The 21,748-nt window shown below is 40.6% G+C and overlaps 2 gene segments (V, D, J or C) and 1 further gene; all 3 read right to left on the bottom strand.

Moving 5' to 3' along the window:
• Positions 1-21,748, bottom strand: part of Tcra (T cell receptor alpha chain) — a 1,796,232-nt gene that overhangs the window by 1,538,494 nt on the left and 235,990 nt on the right.
• On the bottom strand, positions 1,233-1,741 carry Trav7d-2 (T cell receptor alpha variable 7D-2). The segment is given in 2 exon segments: positions 1,233-1,520; positions 1,693-1,741. Coding segments are annotated over 2 exon segments (337 nt in total).
• On the bottom strand, positions 17,841-18,294 carry Trav6-2 (T cell receptor alpha variable 6-2). The segment is given in 2 exon segments: positions 17,841-18,132; positions 18,246-18,294. Coding segments are annotated over 2 exon segments (341 nt in total).

Here is a 21,748-nt window from a genome sequence, read left to right as displayed (position 1 = left end):
TAAAGGAGGAGTGGATCTGTGGTAGACAGGAGTTGAAGGGGAACACCTATTGGGAATGTAAGGAATAGACACAGCAGATGAAATATATCGTATGAAAGAATAAAAACAGGATTCAAAATAATAAATGCTGGTGAATGTTTTGGAAAGTAGGGAGCCTTCATTCACCAATGTTAAAAACAAACTAATGTAAAAAACTATGGAAATCTGTGTGAAGGATTCTCATAAAGCTAAAAGAGGCAGTGGTATAGGGTCCACCTTTGTAATTCCTCGATATACATTCTGAAGGGCTCTGTATTCTACTACAGAGATACATGCTCAACCATGTTTATTGTTGCTCTACTCAAAATTGCTAGGGAATGAAGACAGCCTAGATGTTCATCAACAAAGGAGTAGATAATGAAAACTTGGATAATGAATATATATAATTTGACAAAATGGAAAATGAAATTATAGAATTTGCGTGAAATGGATATAATTGAGAAATACCATAATAAATGACTTATTACGGCCTCAGAGACAAAAACACATGCAAATCTTAGCTTCTATTTTTTATCTGTATGTATTTTGTGACTATGAATGTGAGTAGATATCAGGAAACTAGAAAAGGAGGGAAAAGGAGCATTAAGAAAGATGAGTAAGAGGTAATAAAACAGAAGATATGGAAGTGGAAGGGGGAACACCGAGAACAAAGAGGTTTAAGTAAGAATAGGGAAGTAGGAGATGGCAGAGAGGATAAGCTGGAAGAAGGATCAAGGAAAGTAAATATGTATGAAACTGCCATACAGAAACTTGCTCCTTTGTAATCTAGCTTTTAAAAATTAGGAAGCAAATATTTTTATTGAAATATTTTAAAGGCAAAGAAGGCACAGGGCTGTAGAATTAGTGGTTGTCTTTATGGAATATCATGTGGTGATTCTCCTTGCCATATGCTTGTCTTACAACACTACAAGATATGCACATTAAGAGTGTGAATACTGCTGTATAACCATCAGCATGGGAGAAAAGTGAAAAATATTTCAACCAAACCAGTAATGTGCCTTTCCCTTCAGAATTACTTATTTTCAAACTGTTAAAATGCCCTCTCTACTCTTGTTCTTAATTCTCATGGCATACAGAATAGAAACAGAATATCCCCACTGTGTAGCGTATGCTCTACAGTGTAATGTGATCTCAGGCATTAATGGGGCACAGTAGGTTTGTGTGCAGGCTGCAGGTGCCTGGGGATCACTGTGTGCTTGCTGCACAGAGGTAGAGAGCAGAGTCACTGGGCTGGGAGTCTCTGATGTGCAGGGAAGTATGCAGGCTGGCTTTATTGAGGTGAACTGTGAATCTGCCTTCTTCCTTTTCACCATTGGAGAAGATAGACATCAGCATCTTGGGGCTTTTCCCAGAGTGCTGTCTGTACCACCAGAAGTAGTCAACATTACGATCACTGGAAGTGCAGTTGAGAGAGGCCATGCCTCCCTCTGGAACAATGAGGGATTCTGGGCTCTGCTGCACCTTCTGTTGGCTGTTCACCCCTGTGCAGAAAGACAAAGATCAGACAAAATAGAGTGGACTTATATGGATGCTAGCACTCTAGAAAGATTTTTCCATGGGTCTCCTATCCCTAACTAGATATTAAAAAACATCTGGGTTCCTACCATTAGCCTAGAACCAATATTACAATCCTAAAGAAATTCCCAAACTTACAGTTTAGCTGAAGCCACAGGACCACTAGGGAAATACTAAAGGATTTCATTCTCTCCTCCTTCCTCTTCACTGAGAACTGAGATCCTCAACTCTAAGTTGGTAACTAGAAAAGAGACTCTTCATGACCTCAGCAGCACCAAGCCTTCCCCCAGCCCTTTCTCTACCCCCTCCTCCTCTTCCTGCACCCTCCTCCCCAGACCCCGATCCCAAAGAAAACACTGCCATCTTGTGGACTCATGATAGTGACCAAAGAAATATTCAAACTGCAAACTATTCTAACATAACTACTAAGAAATACAGCACTTGAGAGTTTAGTTGGAGTTTTGAAGAGATATTTGCTCCAAGTTGGAACAGAGAGAGGGGTGAGCCTGTGTGTACACACTCAGCAGATTTTGTCTTCTTTCTCAGGAATAACAGGTATCAAACACAGGCAGTCACTTGGACTGAAAAACCACCTACAAAATGTCAGCATGGAAATCTGAATGAAGTTTTCATACAGCATAACTCTAACCCTTGACACCCTCACTCAATCCATCTTCAAGGCTTACAGATGGCCTGGCTGGCTGCTTATCTAGGCCACAGTCTAGAAAGGCCTGGAATTCTCCATTCCATTTTGTGCCCGGAGCATGCTATGTCTAAAGAGACCTTTCCCTGGGTTCTACAAAAGAGCTTGGGCTATACTGACCACCTAAACTCTAAGTAAAACCTAGGGAGCGTGTTCATTTGACTAATTGTTTTATTCTTTTTTTTTTCTTGAATAAAGTCCTGTTGCGTAAGGAATGGTCTGTGAAAGCTCTAGATTTCATTTCTCTCACCCTCCCTCTTCCTGACTCTACCTCCTTTCTCCATCTCCCCTTCCTTCCTTCTCTCTCTTCCCCAACACTTTCACTTTATCCCACCCTCTATTTCTGACATATCCTTCAAACTATATGTACCAGGGGAATATCTAGGTCAGAGCTGAAGTGGGTCCACAAAGAAACAAACCAAGAAGTAACAGTCCTGTGAGGACTTGTGGGATTTCCATGGCCAGCAGAGTTAAGAAATGTAGGAGACAAGCAGGCAGTTTGGATCAACACAACTAAATAGAAGGCGTTGGCTCACATTTCAGTAGGCTGATATTGAATAGTTTATTTTAGGCATATTTAAATGCAGGACAATTTGGTGAAAACTTTTTCTTTTGGTAATTAACTCAATCATGTGTACACAATAAAGCATACATTAATATCCCTGAGGAACAAAATAAGCTAAATAACTATTAGACATGACAACATTGAAACTCTTTGTAAAAAAAAAAAAAGTACATGGAACACCTTCCATAAAGATGGGTTCAATAATAACAAACTTATGGTAATGGTGGAGATGAGGGTGGGGAAGGGATTGGGTGGTCTCTGGTCACACTTTCAATCTCAGATTTCTGGAGAAATAACAGATTGTGCATTTTTTCCTTTGAAGGAACAGCCCTGTATATTTCACATTCCAGGTCCTCCCAGCACAAGTGAGCTAGCTAGCATCTGTGAGCGCACGGAGCTCAGTTCCTCCTGCACCTTCCCACAATGGGCATTGAGGCCTTGCAGACGCTGATTAAAGATCCTTCCCCACTCAAAAGCCATGCAATCAGCATCCACAAAACATCATTTGATCAAACCTTTCTTTTCATCAACAAGTACAAAAAGAACAGAATGAGAGAAAGATGCCTATACGCTAAAGTTTTCTCAAAGAGTACATTGTCCCTGACAATAAAAACAATACCCATTTCTCAGGAACTATGGATCCTGAAAAAGGAGATAATCACAGTGGCACATGCTTATACTCGCAGACGAGATTCTGGTTTGGAAGGCTGAAGCAAGAGGATGTGAGTTTAAGACTTGCCTGTGACATCCATGGGGGACATGTCTCAAAAAATTCATAAACCTACCAAACCAAAATCCTTCAAAGGAAAAAAATGCATAGTCCCTTCCCCACCCTCATCTCCACCATTACCATAAGCTTGTTATTACTGAACCCATCTTTATGGAAGGTGTCCCATGTACTTTACAGAGAGTTTCAACGTTGTCATGTCTAATAGTTATTTAGCTTATTTTGTTCCTCAGGGATATTAATGTATGCTTTATACATCATAGACAAGTGAGAAGAATGAAAACAAGCTTTGAAAATTGTCCAAAAGAAACATGAAACTAAACTTGAAAGTCTTTGTAAGATACACACCTCCCTGTAAGAGACTTGCAATGAAATGTAAACAAGTAGGTTAGCAGTTCTTCCCCTAGAAGAACAGGAGAATGACCCATTAGAGACACACAGCACTTTCCTGTTGTACATTATTCTGCCTCTCTGCCAGGGATGTCTGGATGCAGCCTGCACACAGTCCAGAGGAGGTAGAGCAAAGGCTGGAATTGGCAGTCCACAGCCCATGTTTCTCTTCAAGAAATCAGATTCCACTACAAGAAGGTCCAGACAGGGAACAGCAGGGTCTAGGACGAATGTTGTGGTTCCCAATCCCCTTTCTGCTTACCCAGGCACTGCTCATGCTGCCAGGAGAGGAAGTCAGGAATGAGAGTCCAGCATCTACATTTCACCTTAGGGCATCTGCACTCCAGGCAGGTAGAAGAAAGCTGAGCCTGAGCGGAGCAGGAATCAATCCAATTTGGAGCCAGTGCAGAGAGAGTATCAAAAGGGTGGGACAAGAGGAAAACCTTCTTTGGCAGTCTTAGGTGTAGCTCTTTTAGATGCAGACCTCCTTCCCTGTGGAGATCTTTAGAGAAGTAACACTCTCAGACAATCCTTGCTTGTTCATATGGCTTCATTGGGGGTGTATTCAGAGGCATACACTTTATTCAGGGTGAACCAGGGATCATATACCTCTTTGGGGAATGGAGTGAAAATATCCAGGAAGAGAAAGTCTAGAGAGTTCAACGTTCTCTAGATACCTCATAAGCATGGAGAAGAACTCCAAGTGTTATGCTATGTGACTATCTGAGGTCATCTCCATTGGGTATCTTGGTTACATGTTCCAGATAAGTTAGTACAGAGACAGGTACAGAGACAGGTAGGAATCAAAATCTGCTCTACACCTGCTGTTCTCAGATCTCAGAGATTCCTGGGGTTTGAGTCCATTCAACTTTACCAGTTCTTATGCCTGTCTGATAACTTGGGTCCACTGAATCACTGTGAACCTGAAACAAAGCATCTGATATGTGGCTTGCAGGTGAGGGCAGTGGTACACAAAATGTGGGTGTCACAAAGTAAACAACAGAGCCAGATGAAATCTCAATTACTAAAGTTTGTACTTCTAAAAGAAATGAAGAACCATTAACATTGGGTGCTGAATACAAGATAGGGGAGAGGAGGCTCCCCTTGGTTGGGCTTTAAGCAAAAAGAAAATAAAGTCTTGATAAGATTCAGAGATGTAAAATCTGACACTCTGCATAGATATAACTTAAGATGAGCGAACTTCACAGCAAGCAAAACCTGGAGGATGGGCTCCCTTCACTGCTAGCTTGTTCACTGGGGCCATGGTAGGGAATCTTTATAGGAAGGTCTTACAGGTGATATTCAACCTCAAATCCCAGCAGTCTTTATACACCTGTTGAGTATGCATGACCCTTCGGGCACCCTTCCCAAAATCCACACCAATCCTATATCCACACCAGATACCCAGCCTAAACTCAATGGAGAGATGAAAATATTGAAGAGAACTCAAGCAGAAATGAAAATGGAAATGAAAACTTAATAAGCCAATGAAAAATTCAGGGAAGGAGAAGCCATAGTAATATAATGGATCAACAGAAGATAGAATATCAGGGCTCAAAGATAAAACAAAGACTATGGAAAGGATTCACGCACACATGTGCACACACACACACACACAGAAAAAGAGGGAGGGGGAGGGGGAGACAGAGAGACTAAGAGAGACAGAGAGAGAAAGAGAAAGGAGAGAAACATGCAGGAATAGTGGGACAACATAAAAAGACCATATCTTGAATCTGGATAGATAACTTGATGGTAAGCACACCAACTGCTTTTCCAAAGGATCTGGGTTCAATTATAAGTACACATATGGTGATACACAACCAGTACTATCTCCACTTTTAGGGTATATGACTTCATCTTCTGGCCTTGTCAGTAACAAGACACATATACAATGCACAGACACATGTTCAGGTAAAATACCCATATTGCTAAAATTATTATTATTATTAAAATTTTGAAAAACCTTGTCTTCAAATTATAAGCATAAAGAAGATCCAAGATCAATGGCATAGAAGATCCCTTCAAAAAGATCATAGAAGAAAATTTCCCTAAATAAGGAAAGACTCTCTCTCGCTCTCGCTCTCGCTCTCTCTCTCTCTCTCTCTCTCTCTCTCTCTCTCCCCATATATATACACACACACACACATATATATGCATATATATATATGAAGCATTTGAAAACCAAATAAACAAGACAATAAAAAAAATTCTTGGCCAGAGGACAGGTGTCCACCTGGCCCGGGAGGCTCCTGCCTCAGGTTCCGCGGGAGCCATCTCGGTTCCGGGACTCCACAGTGGGCAGTCTGCACAGGGAAGACTGTGGACTACAGAGGCTAGCAGCTTCTGGGACAGGGGAGAGCCACAGAGCTTCTGAGTTGGCGCCATTTTCAGCTCCAGACAACCGGTCACCTTCAGGGCCAGAGGACATGTGTCCACCCAGCCTGGGAGGCCTTTGCCTCAGGATCCACGGGAGCCATCTTGATTCCAGGACTCCGGGGAAAGTAGTCTGCACAGGTGAGAGTGTGGACTACTGAAACAACGGCTTCTGTGACAGGCCAAAGCAACACAGCTTCTGGGAAGATTCTGTTTTGGGCCTTCATTTTCGGACAGGAGGAGGTCCAAACGCCAGATAACTGTGCACCTTCCCTGAAAGAGGAGAGCTTGCCTGTAGAGTCTGCTCTGACCACTGAAACTCAGAGGGAAGAGCTAGTCTCCCAGGTCTGCTGATAGAGGGTAACAAAATCACCAGAGGAACAATCTCAAAACAGAGACAACCATAACAACTAACTCCAGAGATTACCAGATGGCGAAAGGTAAACGTAAGAATCTTCCTAACAGAAACCAGGACCTCTCACCATCATCAGAACCCAGCACTCCCACTTCGCCCAGTCCAGGGCACCCCAACACACCCGAAAAGCTAGACCTGGATTTAAAAGCATATCTCATGATGATGGTAGAGGACATCAAGAAGGACTTAAATAACTCACTTAAAGAAATACAGGAGAACACTGCTAAACAGGTAGAAGACATTAAAGAGGAAGTTCAAAAATCCCTTAAAGAATTGCAGGAAAACACAACCAAACAAGTGATGGAATTGAATAAAACCATCCAAGACCTAAAAAGGTAAGTAGATACAATAAAGAAAACACAAAGTGAGGCAAAGCTGGAGATAGAAATCCTAGGAAAGAAATCTGGAATCATAGATGCGAGCATCAGCAATAGAATACAAGAGATGGAAGAGAGAATCTCAGGTGCAAAAGATTCCATAGAGAACATCGGCACAACAATCAAAGAAAATGGAAAATGCAAAAAGATCCTAACTCAAAACATCCAGAAAATCCAGGACACAATGAGAAGACCAAACCTACGAATAATAGGAGTGGATGAGAATGGAGATTTTCAACTCAAAGGACCGGCAAATATCTTCAACAAAATTATAGAAGAAATCTTCCCAAATCTGAAAAAAGAGAGGCCCATGAACATACAAGAAGCCTACAGAACCCCAAATAGACTGTAGCAGAAAAGAAATTCCTACCGACACATAATAATCAGAACAACAAATGCACTAAATACAGATAGAATACTAAAAGCAGTAAGGGAAAAAGGTCAAGTAACATATAAAGGCAAGCCTATCAGAATTACACCAGATTTTTCACCAGAGACTATGAAAGCCAGAAGATCCTGGACAGATGTTATACGGACACTAAGAGAACACAAATTCCAGCCCAGGCTACTATACCCAGCCAAACTCTCAATTACCATAGATGGAGAAACCAAAGTATTCCACGACAAAACCAAATTCACACATTATCTTTCCATGAATCCAGCCCTTCAAAGGATAATAACAGGAAAAAAAAAAACAATACAAGGACGGAAACCATGCCCTAGAAAAAGCAAGAAGATAATCCCTCAACAAACCTAAAAGAAGACAGCCACAAGAACAGAAATCCAACTTTAAAAACAAAAATAACAGGAAGCAACATAACATTTCTTTAATATCTCTTAATATCAATGGACTCAACTCCCCAATAAATAGATATAGATTAACAAACTGGCAACACAAACAAGACCCAACATTTTGCTGCCTACAGGAAACTCATCTCAGAGAAAAAGATAGACACTACCTCAGAATGAAAGGATGGAAAACAATTTTCCAAGCAATAGTATGAAGAAACAAGCTGGAGTAGCCTTTATAATCTAACAAAATCGGCTTCCAACCAAACGTAATCAAAAAAGTAAAGGAGGGGCACTACATACTCATCAAAGGTAAAATCTTCCAAGAGGAACTCTCAATTGTGAATATCTATGCTCCAAATACAAGGGCAGCCACATTCATTAAAGAAACTTTAGTAAAGCTCAAAGCACACATTGCACCTCACACAATAATAGTGGGAGACTTCAACACACCACTTTCACCAATGGACAGATCATGGAAACAGAAACTAAACAGAGACACAGTGAAACTAACAGAAGTGATGAAACAAATGGACTTAACAGATATCTACAGAACATTTTATCCTAAAACAAAAGGATATACCTTCTTCTCAGCACCTCATGGTACCTTCTCTAAAATTGACCACATAATTGGTCACAAAACAAACCTCAACAGGTACAAAAATATTGAAATTGTCCCATGCATCCTATCAGATCACCATGGACTAAGGCTGATCTTCAATAAGAAAATAAATAATAGAAAGCCAACATTCACGTGGAAACTGAACAACACTCTTCTCAATGATACCTCGGTCAAGGAATGAATAAAGAAAGAAATTAAGGACTTTTTGGAGTTTAATGAAAATGAAGCCACAAAGTACGCAAACTTATGGGACACAATGAAAGCATTTCTAAGAGGAAAACTCATAGCTCTGAGTGCCTCCAAAAAAAACTAGAGAGGGCACACATTAGCAGCTTGACAACACAGCTAAAATCTCTAGAAAAAAAGGAAGCAAATTCACCTAAGAGGAGTAGAAGGCAGGAAATAATCAAACTCAGGGGTGAAATCAACCAAGTGGAAACAAGAAGAACTATTCAAAGAATCAACCAATCAAGGAGCTGGTTCTTTGAGAAAATCAACAAGATAGATAAACCCTTAGCCAGACTCACTAGAGAGCACAGGGAAAGCATTCTAATTAACAAAATCAGAAATGAAAAGGGAGACATAACAACAGATCCCGAAGAAATCCAAAACACCATCAGAACCTTCTACAAAAGGCTATACTCAACAAAACTGGAGAACCTGGATGAAATGGAGAAGTTTCTAGACAGATACCAGGTACCAAAGTTAAATCAAGATCAGGTTAATAATCTAAACAGTACTATATCCCCTAAAGAAATAGAAGCAGTCATTAATAGTCTCCCAACCAAAAAAAGCCCAGGACCAGATGGGTTTAGTGCAAAGTTCTATCAGACCTTCAAAGAAGATCTAATTCCAGTTCTTCACAAACTATTCCACAAAATAGAAGCAGAAGGTACTCTACCCAACTCATTCTATGAAGCCACAATTACTCTGATACCTAAACCACAAAAAGACCCAACAATGATAGAGAACTTCAGACCAATTTCCCTTATGAATATCGATGCAAAGATCCTCAATAAAGTTCTTGCTAACTGAATCCAAGAACACATCAAAACAATCATCCATCCTGACCAAGTAGGTTTCATCCCAGGAATGCAGGGATGGTTCAATATACAAAAATCCATCAACATAATCCATTATATAAACAAACTCAAAGACAGAAACCACATGATCATCTCGTTAGATGTGGAGAAAGCACTTGACAAAAATCCAACACCCATTCATGATAAAAGTCTTGGAAAGATCAGGAATTCAAGGCCCATACCTAAACATGATAAAAGCAATCTACAGCAAACCCGTAGCCAACATCAAAGCAAATGGGGAGAAGCTAGAAGCAATCCCACTAAAATCAGGGACTAGACAAAGCTGTCCACTCTCACCCTACCTATTCAACATTGTACTTGAAGTCCTAGCCAGAGCAATTAAACAACAAAAGGAGATCAAGGGGATACAAATTGGAAAGGAAGAAGTCAAAATATCACTTTTTGCAGATGATATGATAGTATATATAAGTGACCCTAAAAATTCCACCAGAGAACTCCTAAGCCTGATAAACAGCTTCAATGAAGTAGCTGGATATAAAATTAACTCAAACAAGTCAATGGCCTTTCTCTACACAAAGGATAAACAGGCTGAGAAAGAAATTAGGGAAACAACACCCTTCTCAATAGTCACAAATAATATAAAATACCTTGGCGTGACTCTAACTAAGGAAGTGAAAGATCTGTATGATAAGAACTTCAAGTCTCTGAAGAAAGAAATTAAAGAAGATCTCAGAAGATGGAAAGATCTCCCATGTTCATGGATTGGGAGGATCCACATTGTAAAAATGGCTATCTTGCCAAAAGCAATCTACAGATTCAATGCAATCCCCATCAAAATTCCAACTCAATTCTTCAACGAATTAGAAAGGGCAATCTGCAGATTCATCTGGAATAACAAAAAACCTAGGATAGCAAAAACTCTTCTCAAGGATAGAAGAACCTCTGGTGGAATCACCTTGCCTGACTTAAAGCTGTACTACAGAGCAATTGTGATAAAAACTGCATGGTACTGGTATAGGGACAGACAAGTAGACCAATGGAACAGAATTGAAGACCCAGAGATGAACCCACACACCTATGGTCACTTGATCTTTGACAAGGGAGCTAAAACCATCCAGTGGAAAAAAGACAGCATTTACAACAAATGGTGCTGGCACAACTGGTGGTCATCATGTAGAAGAATGTGAATGGATCCATTTCTATCTCCTTGTACTAAGGTCAAATCTAAGTGGATTAAGGAACTCCACATGAAACCAAAGACACTGAAACTTATAGAGGAGAAAATAGGGAAAAGCATCGAAGATATGGGTACAGGAGAAAAATTCCTGAATAGAACAGCAATGGCTTGTGCTGTAAGATCAAGAATCGATAAATGGGACCTCATAAAATTTCAAAGCTTCTTCAAGGCAAAAGACACCGTCAATAAGACAAAAAGACCACCAACAGATTGGGAAAGGACCTTTACCAATCCCAAATCAGATAGGGGACTAATATCAAATATATATAAAGAACTCAAGAAGGTGGACTCCAGAAAATCAAATAACCCCATTAAAAAATGGGGCTCAGTGCTGAACAAAGAATTCTCACCTGAGGAATACCGAATGGCAGAGAAGCACCTGAAAAAATGTTCAACATCCTTAATCATCAGGGAAATGCAAATCAAAACAACCCTGAGATTCCACCTCACACCAGTCAGAATGGCTAAGATCAAAAATTCAGGTGACAGCAGATGCTGGCGAGGATGTGGAGAAAGAGGAACACTCCTCCATTGTTGGTGGGATTGCAAGCTTGTACAACCACTCTGGAAATCAGTCTGGCGGTTCCTCAGAAAATTGGACATAGTACTACCGGAGGATCCTGTAATACCTCTCCTGGGCATATATCCAGAAGATGTCCCAACCTGTAAGAAGAACACATGCTCCACTATGTTCATAGCAGCCTTATTTATAATAGCCAGAAGCTGGAAAGAACCCAGATGCCCCTAAACAGAGGAATGGATACAGAAAATGTGGTACATTTACACAATGGAGTACTACTCAGCTATTAAAAAGAATGAATTTATAAAATTCCTAGGCATCATCTGGATCTGATCACCTTTAGGTAATCATCCTGAGTGAGGTAACCCAATCACAAAGGAACTCACACAATATGTACTCACTGATAAGTGGATATTAGCCCAGAAACTTAGGATACCCAAGATATAAGATACAATTTGCTAAACGCATGAAACTCAAGAAGAGTGAAGACCAAAGTGTGGACTCTGCCCCTTCTTAGAAATGGGAACAAAACACCCATGGAAGGAGTTACAGAGACAAAATTTGGGGCTGTGACAAAAGGATGGACCATCTAGTGATTGCCATATGCAGGGATCCATCCCATAATCAGCTTCCAAAAGGTGACACCATTGCATACACTAGCAAGATTTTGCTGTAAGGACCCAGATATAGCTGTCTCTTGTGAGACTATGCCGGGGCCTAGAAAACACAGAAGTGGATGCTCACAGTCAGCTATTGGATGGGTCACACAGCCCCAATGGAGGAGCTAGAGAAAGTACCCAAGGAGCTAAAAGGAACTGCAGCCCTATAGGTGGAACAACATTATGAACTAACTAGTACCCCGGAGCGCTTATCTCTAGCTGTATATGTATCAAAAGATGGCCTAGTCAGCCATCACTGGAAAGAGAGTCCCTTTGGACTTGCAAACTTCATATGCCCCAGTACAGGGGAACGCCAGGGCCAAAAAGGGAGAGTGAGTGGGTAGGGGATTGGGGGGGGGGGTTGGTATGGGGGACTTTTGGGATAGCATTGGAAATGTAAACGAGGAAAATACCTAATTAAAAAAAAAGAGAAAAAAAAGTAGGTGCAACAACATTATGAACTAACTAGTACCACGGAGCTCTTGACTCTAGCTCCATATTTATCAAAAGATGGCCTAGTGGGCCATCACTGGAAAGAGAGGCCCATTGGACATGCAAACTTTATATGCCCCAGTACAGGGGAACGCCAGGGCCAAAAAGTGGGAATGTGTGGGTTAGGGAGTGGGGGGGAGGGTATGGGGGACTTTTGGGATAGCATTGGAAATGTAATTGAGGAAAATACATAATGAAAAATATTTTTAAAAAGTAAAAAAAAAAAAGAAATTCTCTACAGAACCTCATGATGAAAAGACAAAACATACAGACAAAGGAAAAGCATTTAACATTACAAGAGAAAAAGACACAAATTCTATATAAAAGAAAACCCATCATAGTAGCACATTATTTCTTAATGGAAACTTTGCAAGCTATCAGAGCCTGGTGTGATGTATGTCAAGTCTAAAAGACTATACAAGCCAACCTAGACTACAATATCCAACAAAATGATCTATCATAGTTGAAAGAGAAAGAAAACCTGTCCACCTCACAAATATCCTAAATAACTCATGTTCATGAGACCATTCATACAAAGAATGCAGGAAGTAATACTTCAGAGTAAATAGATGTGTAAACACTGCATAGAAACTATAGACAGAAAACAAGTGCAGTGATAATTACTGAAGCACAAAGAATGACTAAGAATGCAAACAGTAAAAATACAACAAAATGACTGAACTCAATACACACCTTACAATAATAACCCAGACCCAGAAAGACAAATGTCTCATGTTCTCTCTCATCTGTTGTTCTGAACTCAAGAAAGTGGATTTTTCCTTTGATTAGAATGTAGTATCCTTCCATATCTCTTCGGATTCATTTTGGATTGGGGTCATTAGTCAGATATTCAAATGGCTATACTGGCTTCCTTCTTAGGTCCATTTGCTTGGAATATCTTTTTGCATCCTTTTAACTGAATTGATGTCTGCCCTTGATGTTAAGGTGTGATTCTTAGACCCAGCAGAAGGATGGATCCTGTTTTTTAACCACTTGTTAGTGTGTGTTTTTAAATTGGGAAATTAAGACTATTTCATAATGAGAGCTATCAACAAGCAGCATTTGTTCATTCCCAGTTTTTGTTGTGGTGATAGGTTTCTTTCCCCATTCCTTTGATTTAATGGTCTGACATTATTTATTCCTTGAGTGCTCTTGGGTATGTTTGTCCTCTTCAAGCTGAAGTTTTCCATCTAATGCCTTCAGTAGAGCTGGATTTATAGATAGATTCTGTTTAATTTGTTTATCAATGAATGTTTTTCTTCATCTATGATGATTGAAAGTTGTTCTTAAATAAATATTTTTTTTGCATCCCTATCGCAGCCCCACCTCTAACCCTTATCCCCACACACATAGCCTCTGTGAGAAGAGGGGTCTCCTGAATATCATCCTACCCTGAAAAATCAAGTCACTGCAGGACTAGGCACATCTTCTCCCACTGAGGCCAAACAAGGTAGCTCAATTAAGGGAACTGGATCCACATACATGCAACAGATTCAGGGACAGTCACCACTCCAATTGTTGGGGAACCCACATGAAGACCAAGCTACACATCTGCAACACGTATATGGGGTACTGTGGGTTAGAATGATGGCCCGAATCCTACCCACCACAGGGCTAGGGCCACTTATGGAGGTGGACATGGGAAGTTTGACTGCATGCACGCCATGCTGCTGCCAGGCAGGCATTGGGTTGTGAGAAGCCTCAGGCCTGGTTCTGGGGTGGGGAGGCACAGTCTGAGGTCCCTACCAAACTGCTGGAGTCAGGCTCAGGAGGGGGCAGGAGAGGTCCCTAGGCCTGCACAGAGGCCGGGGACAGCAGGTTCTCACTCTTGGGCACCGTGGATGCCTCTGCAGAAGAACTGAGAATGGTGTGGTAGCTCTTGGGGCTAGCTCTAGCCTGGGGGCCTAAAGAAAAAAAGGGGGCAGGAGGAGAGCTGTGGTTGGTTTCTACGAGGAGAGAGTCCTTAGCTTGCTCAGGTAGGCATCTTGGTGGAAGCCATGGCTGGGAATGCAGGGAGGCCTCCTGTGGGAGATTAGACACTTGGCTCTTTAGAGAAAGACCTGCTCCATTGTTCCAGCATGGTGGATCCTGATGAGAAGAGGCAGTTCAAGGTTTTAAGGCATTTATTGTCATGGTGGAGAGTTGTGATAAGCGAAAACTAACCTCACTTTCTCAGAGCAGGCTAAGGTTAAATACCTTTTGCAAGGAGGAGAAACACCTTTTGTCTGGGAAGGGGAACTAAGAGGGTAGTAGAGGCAGAGAAAGGCAAAGAAAGGGAGAGAGTAGAGAAGTAGAGGCCAGCCATGGTAACATGGAGAGAGGGGGTTAGAGAGGGAGAGAGTAGAGAAGTAGATGCCAGCCATGGTAACATGGAGAGAGGGGGGTAGGGAATGCAGAGAGGGGGGAGCAAGAGGGCAAGAGAGAGAGGCAAGAGTAAGAGAGGGAGGTGGGGCAAGCAGCCCCCTTTATAGTGGGCCAGGCCTACCTGGCTGTTGTCAGGTAACTGTGGGTGTGGAGTCCAAACAGAATACCAGAGGCTTGGGGCATTGCCCTACGTGACTGATGGCCACAGAATTATGGAGCCGAGGCCTTATGTTAGGAGCCTGGTGTATGGGGGCATAGCAAGCACCTTCCATCCTTTTCAGGAACACCTGCTGGGTCTCTGGAGTTTAAACCTATTCAACCAGAAAACAGGCTGCCTTTCACAGTCCTACAGGGTACCTAGGTCCAGGCCATGGTTGCTTTTTAGTTGGTGGTTTGGTCTCTGGGATCCTCCAAGAATCCAGGTTAGCTGACTCTGTTGGTCTTCTTCTGGAGTCTCTATCCCCTCCAGTGTCCCCAATCTTTCCCCTAACTCTTCCACAAGACTCCCCAAGCTCCATCTAATGTTTGGATGTGGGTCTTGGCATCTGTTTCCATTGGCTGCTGGGTAGTTTTCAGATGACACTTACACTAGGCTACTGCCTGCAAACATAACAGAGTATTATTAATAGTGTCAGGGATTGGTTCTTGCCCATGGGATGGATCTCAATTTGGGCCAGACTTTGGTTGAACATTCCTTCTTTCGCTACTCAATCTTTGTCCCTAAATATCTTATAGGCAGGACAAATTTTAGGTCCAAGGATTTTCAAGTATGTTGGTGTTCTTATCTCTCCACCTAGAGTTTTGCCTGACTATAGGAATGGCTACCTCACTGCTAGAAGACTCAGGTAGAGTCACCCCCATAGACTCTCTGAGGCATCCACCTGTTCCAGGTCTCTGACAAAGTCCTAGAGATGTGCTACCCTTCCCACTGCCGATTTTCTTTCTGCTCCACTCTCCCTATACCTGATCCCTTCAGCCCCATTCTTATCCTTGTTCCCTCTCCCCCCCCCAGGTCCCTCCACCCACCCACCTCTATTTTATTTCCCCTTCTGAGTAATATTTACTAATTCCATCCATTTGCCTGCAAAATTCATGATGCCTTTGTTTTTAATAGTGGAATAGTATTCCATTGTGTAAAACAACCAATTTTTGGTCCATTCTTCAGTTGAGGGACATCTGGGTTGTTAGATAGATTCTGTTAATTTGGTTTATCATTAAATGCCTTTCTCTAGCTATGATGATTGAAAGTTTTGCTGAGAAGTAAAGTCTGGGTGGCATCTGTGGTCTCTTAGAATTCATAAAACATTGGTCCATGGCCTTCTGGGTCTCCATTGAGAAGTCAGGGCTTATTCTAAGATATCTGCATTTTATGTTATTTGGTCTTTTTTTTGTACCTTTTAATACTCCTCTTTTTTCTATACCTTAACTGTTCTGATTATTATATGCCATGAGACTTCTTTTCTCACCCAGTCTATTTGGTGTTCTGTATATCTATTCTACCTTGATAGGCACCTCCTTTTTCAGAGGTAGGGATTTCTCTTCTATAATTTTGTTGAAAATATGTTCTGTATTTTTGACCTGGGTGCCTTCTCCTTTCTCTATTCCTGTGATTCATAAGTTTAGACTTTTCAAAGTGTATTAGATTTCATGGATGCGACTGTATATTTTTAGACTTGAATTTTTCTTTGACCATCTTTTCTATCATGTATTCAGTGGCTGAGATTCTTTCTTCCATCTTGTATACTCTTGTTGAAATTTGCCTCTGACCTTCTTGTTTGGGTTCCTAAAATTTTCACTTCCAGTTTTCCCTCAGTTTTTGTTGCTTTTATTAATTCTATGTCTACTTGAAAGTCATGAGCTGCTTTCCCTATTTCATCCCATTGTTTGTGTTTTCATTGATTTCTTTAAAGAATACATTCATTTTTTTCTTTCAAGACCTCTAACATATTCATAAAGTCTAATTTGAAGCCCTTGTCTTATGCATCAGCTATACTGCATTTCTTGGAGCCTACTGGAGTGGCATTTCTGGGCTTCAATGGAAGCATATCATCCTGGCTGTTATTGTTTTTATGCTGAAATCTAGGCATCTGAGTTTGTCATCATTGTAATCCTCAGCGCTGATACCTTGTCTTACCTTTGTTAGATAAGTATTCTGTTCCTTGGTTTCTGTTTCTCTCTGGGTTCTTAGAAGAGTGGGGTGGCTTGGGTAGGCTGGTAGGAAATGCTTCTGAGATCCTGCCAGGTATGGACACTAAAATTACAGGCAGAATGTGGCTTTTTTCCATTGGGTACTCACAATTGGACATGGAGGTGGGCTAGAAGAGGTGTGGAGTGAGGACAACCACAGTAGAGAGGGAATCAGGGTCATCAGGATCAGTCTAGTATTCTGGTAATAGGGAAAAGAGGGAGTAGAGGCCAAGTACGTAGTCTCCTACAGCGCTAAAGCTGAGACCCAGAGGTGTTGAATTTAGAAGAGAGGTGAGACATTGAAAATCTGACAATTGTCTACCTGTTCCAGTTTCTCTTTCTCCTTTCTTTTCTACCCATATTCCCTTATTAGAAATCATGAGATATGGAAGAGCTATAACCCTCTGATACCTGTCCTTCCATAGTATTAGTTACACATTATCAGAATGGCACCATTCATGGCATTTTTGGCCCTCTATGAAAAACTTGGGCCAGAGGTGAAATGCAACAATATGAAGATAATGACTTGCATATGGAGAGGATGACAACTGACATTGTTTCCATGGCTTTCCTGTGAAATCACTGTGACCCTCCATGAGGAACTACAGATGTCCTATGGTTTCAGTTTCCTCTATGAAAATCCAGATGTGGCAACATCTCCTTCTTGTTCTGCTCAGACCACTTGTCTGATTTTCATCAATCAGAGAAATACTGGGATACACAGCACAGACTGTGGGGATGCAAAGGTAGATGATCAGAAGTCAGACTTCCTTTTGCTTCTCAGAGTTTGTGCTCAGCTCCCCCTGTGGTTTCTATCACTGTGTCACCCAGAACACAGTAGTACACAGCCGAGTCTGACTCCTGCACTGAGGCTTTCTGCAAGTGGAAGGACGTGGTCCCTTTATCATATGTAGCTTCAAAACCTCTGCTGCTTCCCTTATTGTTGGCTGTTGTGACTTTCAAAAGGAGCTGTGGACCTTCTCCAGGATATTGGACATACCAGAAAAGAGTCGGGTACCCTGTGGTTGAATAGGTACAGTTTATAAATAGAAACTCCTCTTCTGAAAGGGTCACTTGACCTTGCATCTGGGTCACTGAATTTCCATGTGTCCTCTCTGGAGAAAGAATAGGATATTTGTGTCACATTAAAAACAAAGCTCTTAATTATATTAATTAAATATTTTTTAGACATCTTAAAAGAGTGCAAATTCTAAGTCACTTTACTTACCAAGCATGAACAGCAGCATCACAGTCACTAAAGCTGGAGAAGTGTTCATCTTCAGAGTGGTATTCTCAACTCTTCACATGAAGAAATGATGAAATGACACCAAACAATGAACCTATGAAGCTTATAGTTCACACAGGTCATGATCTTCTGTTAGGAAACTCCACCCCCTGGTGGACAGAGACTAAACTAGGGTCTCTCTCTCTTTTTTTCTTAATTAGGTATTTTCCTCATTTACATTTTCAATGCTATCCCAAAGGTCCCCCATATCCACCCCCCCAATCCCCTACGCACCCACTCCCCCTTTTTGGCCCTGGCGTTCCCTAAACTAGGGTCTCTTGAATGCCTCCCACAGTCAGAAATCTCCTGTCTTCAACATCAATTGTAAGACACATGTCAGACTTCAAAGGTCCCTTATCAATCTAAAAAACAGAAACAATGGCCATTAACATACTGACTGTCATCATTCTTAGGATTCTACTTGAAATGAAAGTGTTTTAGTAGAGCAACCGATGGGATTTCTGTTTTGGTCTTTTCCATATATAAATTGAATGGCAAGAAGCAGATTTTACCAATTTATTTTCAATGATTCAAATTTAAGTGAGCTACTATGTGGGCCTGGAGTGATAGATCAGCATATAAAATCATGTATTGCTCTTTCAGAAAACCAAGGTTTGATTCCAGGATCCCACACAGTGATCCATTATCACTTGTAACTATGGCTCCATAGGAACTGACTCCTGTCCTCTGTGAAAACCAGGCACAAAAACAGCACATAAACACAAATCCAGGTAAAATGCTACTACACATAAAATAGAACAAATAGGTTTTTAAATATTTCTTAAACTTTTTATGAAATAGAGTAATTATGACCTGGCCATATGAGTGTGTAATCATTAAAATTTGCTCTTTTTACCTTGTAGAAATTTGAAATATGGGTTTATGCAGCCCAGTTAGGATGTCATTGATGTCTTGAAACAATGTTTGAAGATTAATAGCACAGGACAGCCACAAAAAATAGAAACAATTGTAACTGGCATGTAGGACTCATAGGTTGTACCATACTTTGCATAATAGGATATTACCCTTTACTTAGCACCATTTTGTAAGTGTCATTGTGACCAGTGGTACCTGCTAGTAGAAAACATAAAGCTGATAATCACTTGGGATCTTGAGACACTTGTGACTCTTTCCTGAGGACCTGCAGAAGGCATTCGCAGCAGCCAGCTCACATAAGTGTCTTTAGAAAAGATCCATCCTTCAAGTGTTAAAGCTTTCCACTCATGAGTCTGACTTTCATGGCCACCATGTTTCTGTGGGAGTTCCTTCAATCCTTTAATTTTGTCTTAGGACTTTTTCCTCATTGACAGAATTTATCTTTGCACACAGCTGCTACTTCTAACCTTTATCCACATCTTTTTCCTAATGCTTCTTGGTTTCAAATTATAAATGTAATCTGTAAATGACAGCCTTTAGCTCAGAACCTTTTTATCTTACAATCAAGGTAATGATTGTTAAGCCTGTCTGGTTTTCCTTCTCCAGTAACTCCTTCAGAATGTACTTTTGCGCAGTTAGTACCTATATAAGATGCATATATATCAGATGATCCGCAACAGTTTCTTTCTTATTTCCTTTTTTATTTTTACAACTTCATGGCCATATACTTTTGTACATTTTGACATATTGAGTGTGTACATCATCCACTCAAATTTCTCAAATCCAATGAGAAATTTAGTTGCTTGTCCCTAACAACAGCCATGTCACTATTGCACGGGTGAGCACATATTGCTCATCAGGTTGGTTATTTAGCACATAGTAATTCCAATGATGATAAACCTCTCTCAGCAGCCTTTTAGCTAGAAGACAACATTCTATCTCAGTGCTGACTTAATTTCTCAGTGTTATATCAAAATGTATGACCTCTTCAACAATACAATCTTATCAATTAGTTATTTTACATAACCAAGGGCAAAGGCAATATATATTTGTTTTGGATATCTATGTGGACTCTCTGGATAGTAACTCACATAGAGGTATCACACACCTGGCTCTGAAATTTTCATTTAAGAACATATCAATTCTTACAGTAATATCTGATTCCATATTGCATTATAGTATATATTGAAGTATTCACCTTCCACTAAATTTAGTTTTTCTCCTATTAGTGGCTTTATTATAGTTTCCAAGTCAACTTTAAACAGAAAGTTCTAAATATTCAAAGCGAGGATCTATACATGAGAGATAACAAGGCATTGTACTTTATAAGTATGGGTATTACCCAACTTGTTTTTCTTAGAATAATTTATCATAGCAAGAGAAATCAAATAAAGACAGGTATAATAGTCAAAGCCTGTTATCCTTGTCTCCAAACAATTTCAGAACTGTCTAGATTGACTTAAGCACCTCTTGACTCTGTGCTGGCAGTTGCATTAAGTCTGATGCCTCTCTGGGAGGTTGATGTCCATGGGAGGTCTCCCTTTCTCTGAAAAGAAAGGGAAGGGGAAGATGGAAGAGTGTGGAACTGGAAAGAGAAGAGGGAGAGGGAGCTGTGATCTGGATGTAAAGTAAATTAATGAATGAAAAGCAAGAAATCAAGTGACAACAGAGACTGATGAGGATGTTGGAAAAAGAAGGCCATCAGTCTCCATTACTAGAAGCATAAACTGACATTAAAAAAAAGATATAGAAATGGGTATGAACCATTCTCAGACCTAAAAGTTGAAGTCTTATGTATCTCAGCTATGTAGTTGCTGGGTATATAACTGAACGACTCTGTATTTTACTACAGAGATACTTGCTCAAACTTGTTTATTGCTACTCTATTTAAAATTGCTAGGGAACATAAAGAATAGATAATGAGAACTTAGTGGAGATGTGCATCTATCTCTAGATAGATAGAAACATAGATACATACATAAGAGATGATAGATAGATAGATAGATAGATAGATAGATAGATAGATAGATAGATAGATAGATAGATAGATAGATAGATAACAGATAGATGGATGGATATTATTCAAAACTTAAAAAAAAAATAAAGCTCGGAACACAAGAACCAAGGAACAGCCTGGGACATGATCCTTCCAGTGTCTGTCTGTGCCTGGAGCTGATCCTGTGCCATAGTGCTCCATACCCAAATTCCTCCTGAAGGGAACTGGTCTCCCAGGAGTACTGACACACAGGCTTGCAGGAGGGATAAGCCACATTCAGAGACAGCAAGATCAACTAACAGTAGAGATAACCAGATGGTGAGAGGCAAGGGCAAGAAAATAAGCAACAGAAACCAAGAGTACTTGGCATCATCAGAACCCAGTTCTCCCACCACAGCGAGCCTTGGATACCCCAACACACCAAAAAAGCAGGACTCTGATTTAAAGTCACACCTCATGATGATGATAGAGGACTTTAACAAGGACATAAATAAATCCCTTAAAAAATATGGAGAATACAAGTAAACAGCTAGAAGTACTTAAAGAGGAAACACAAAAATCCCTTAAAGAATTA

Source organism: Mus musculus, chromosome 14 (assembly GCF_000001635.26).
Source record: "Mus musculus strain C57BL/6J chromosome 14, GRCm38.p6 C57BL/6J".
NCBI lineage: Eukaryota > Metazoa > Chordata > Mammalia > Rodentia > Muridae > Mus > Mus musculus.
This window is presented reverse-complemented; position numbering and strand designations above follow the sequence as displayed.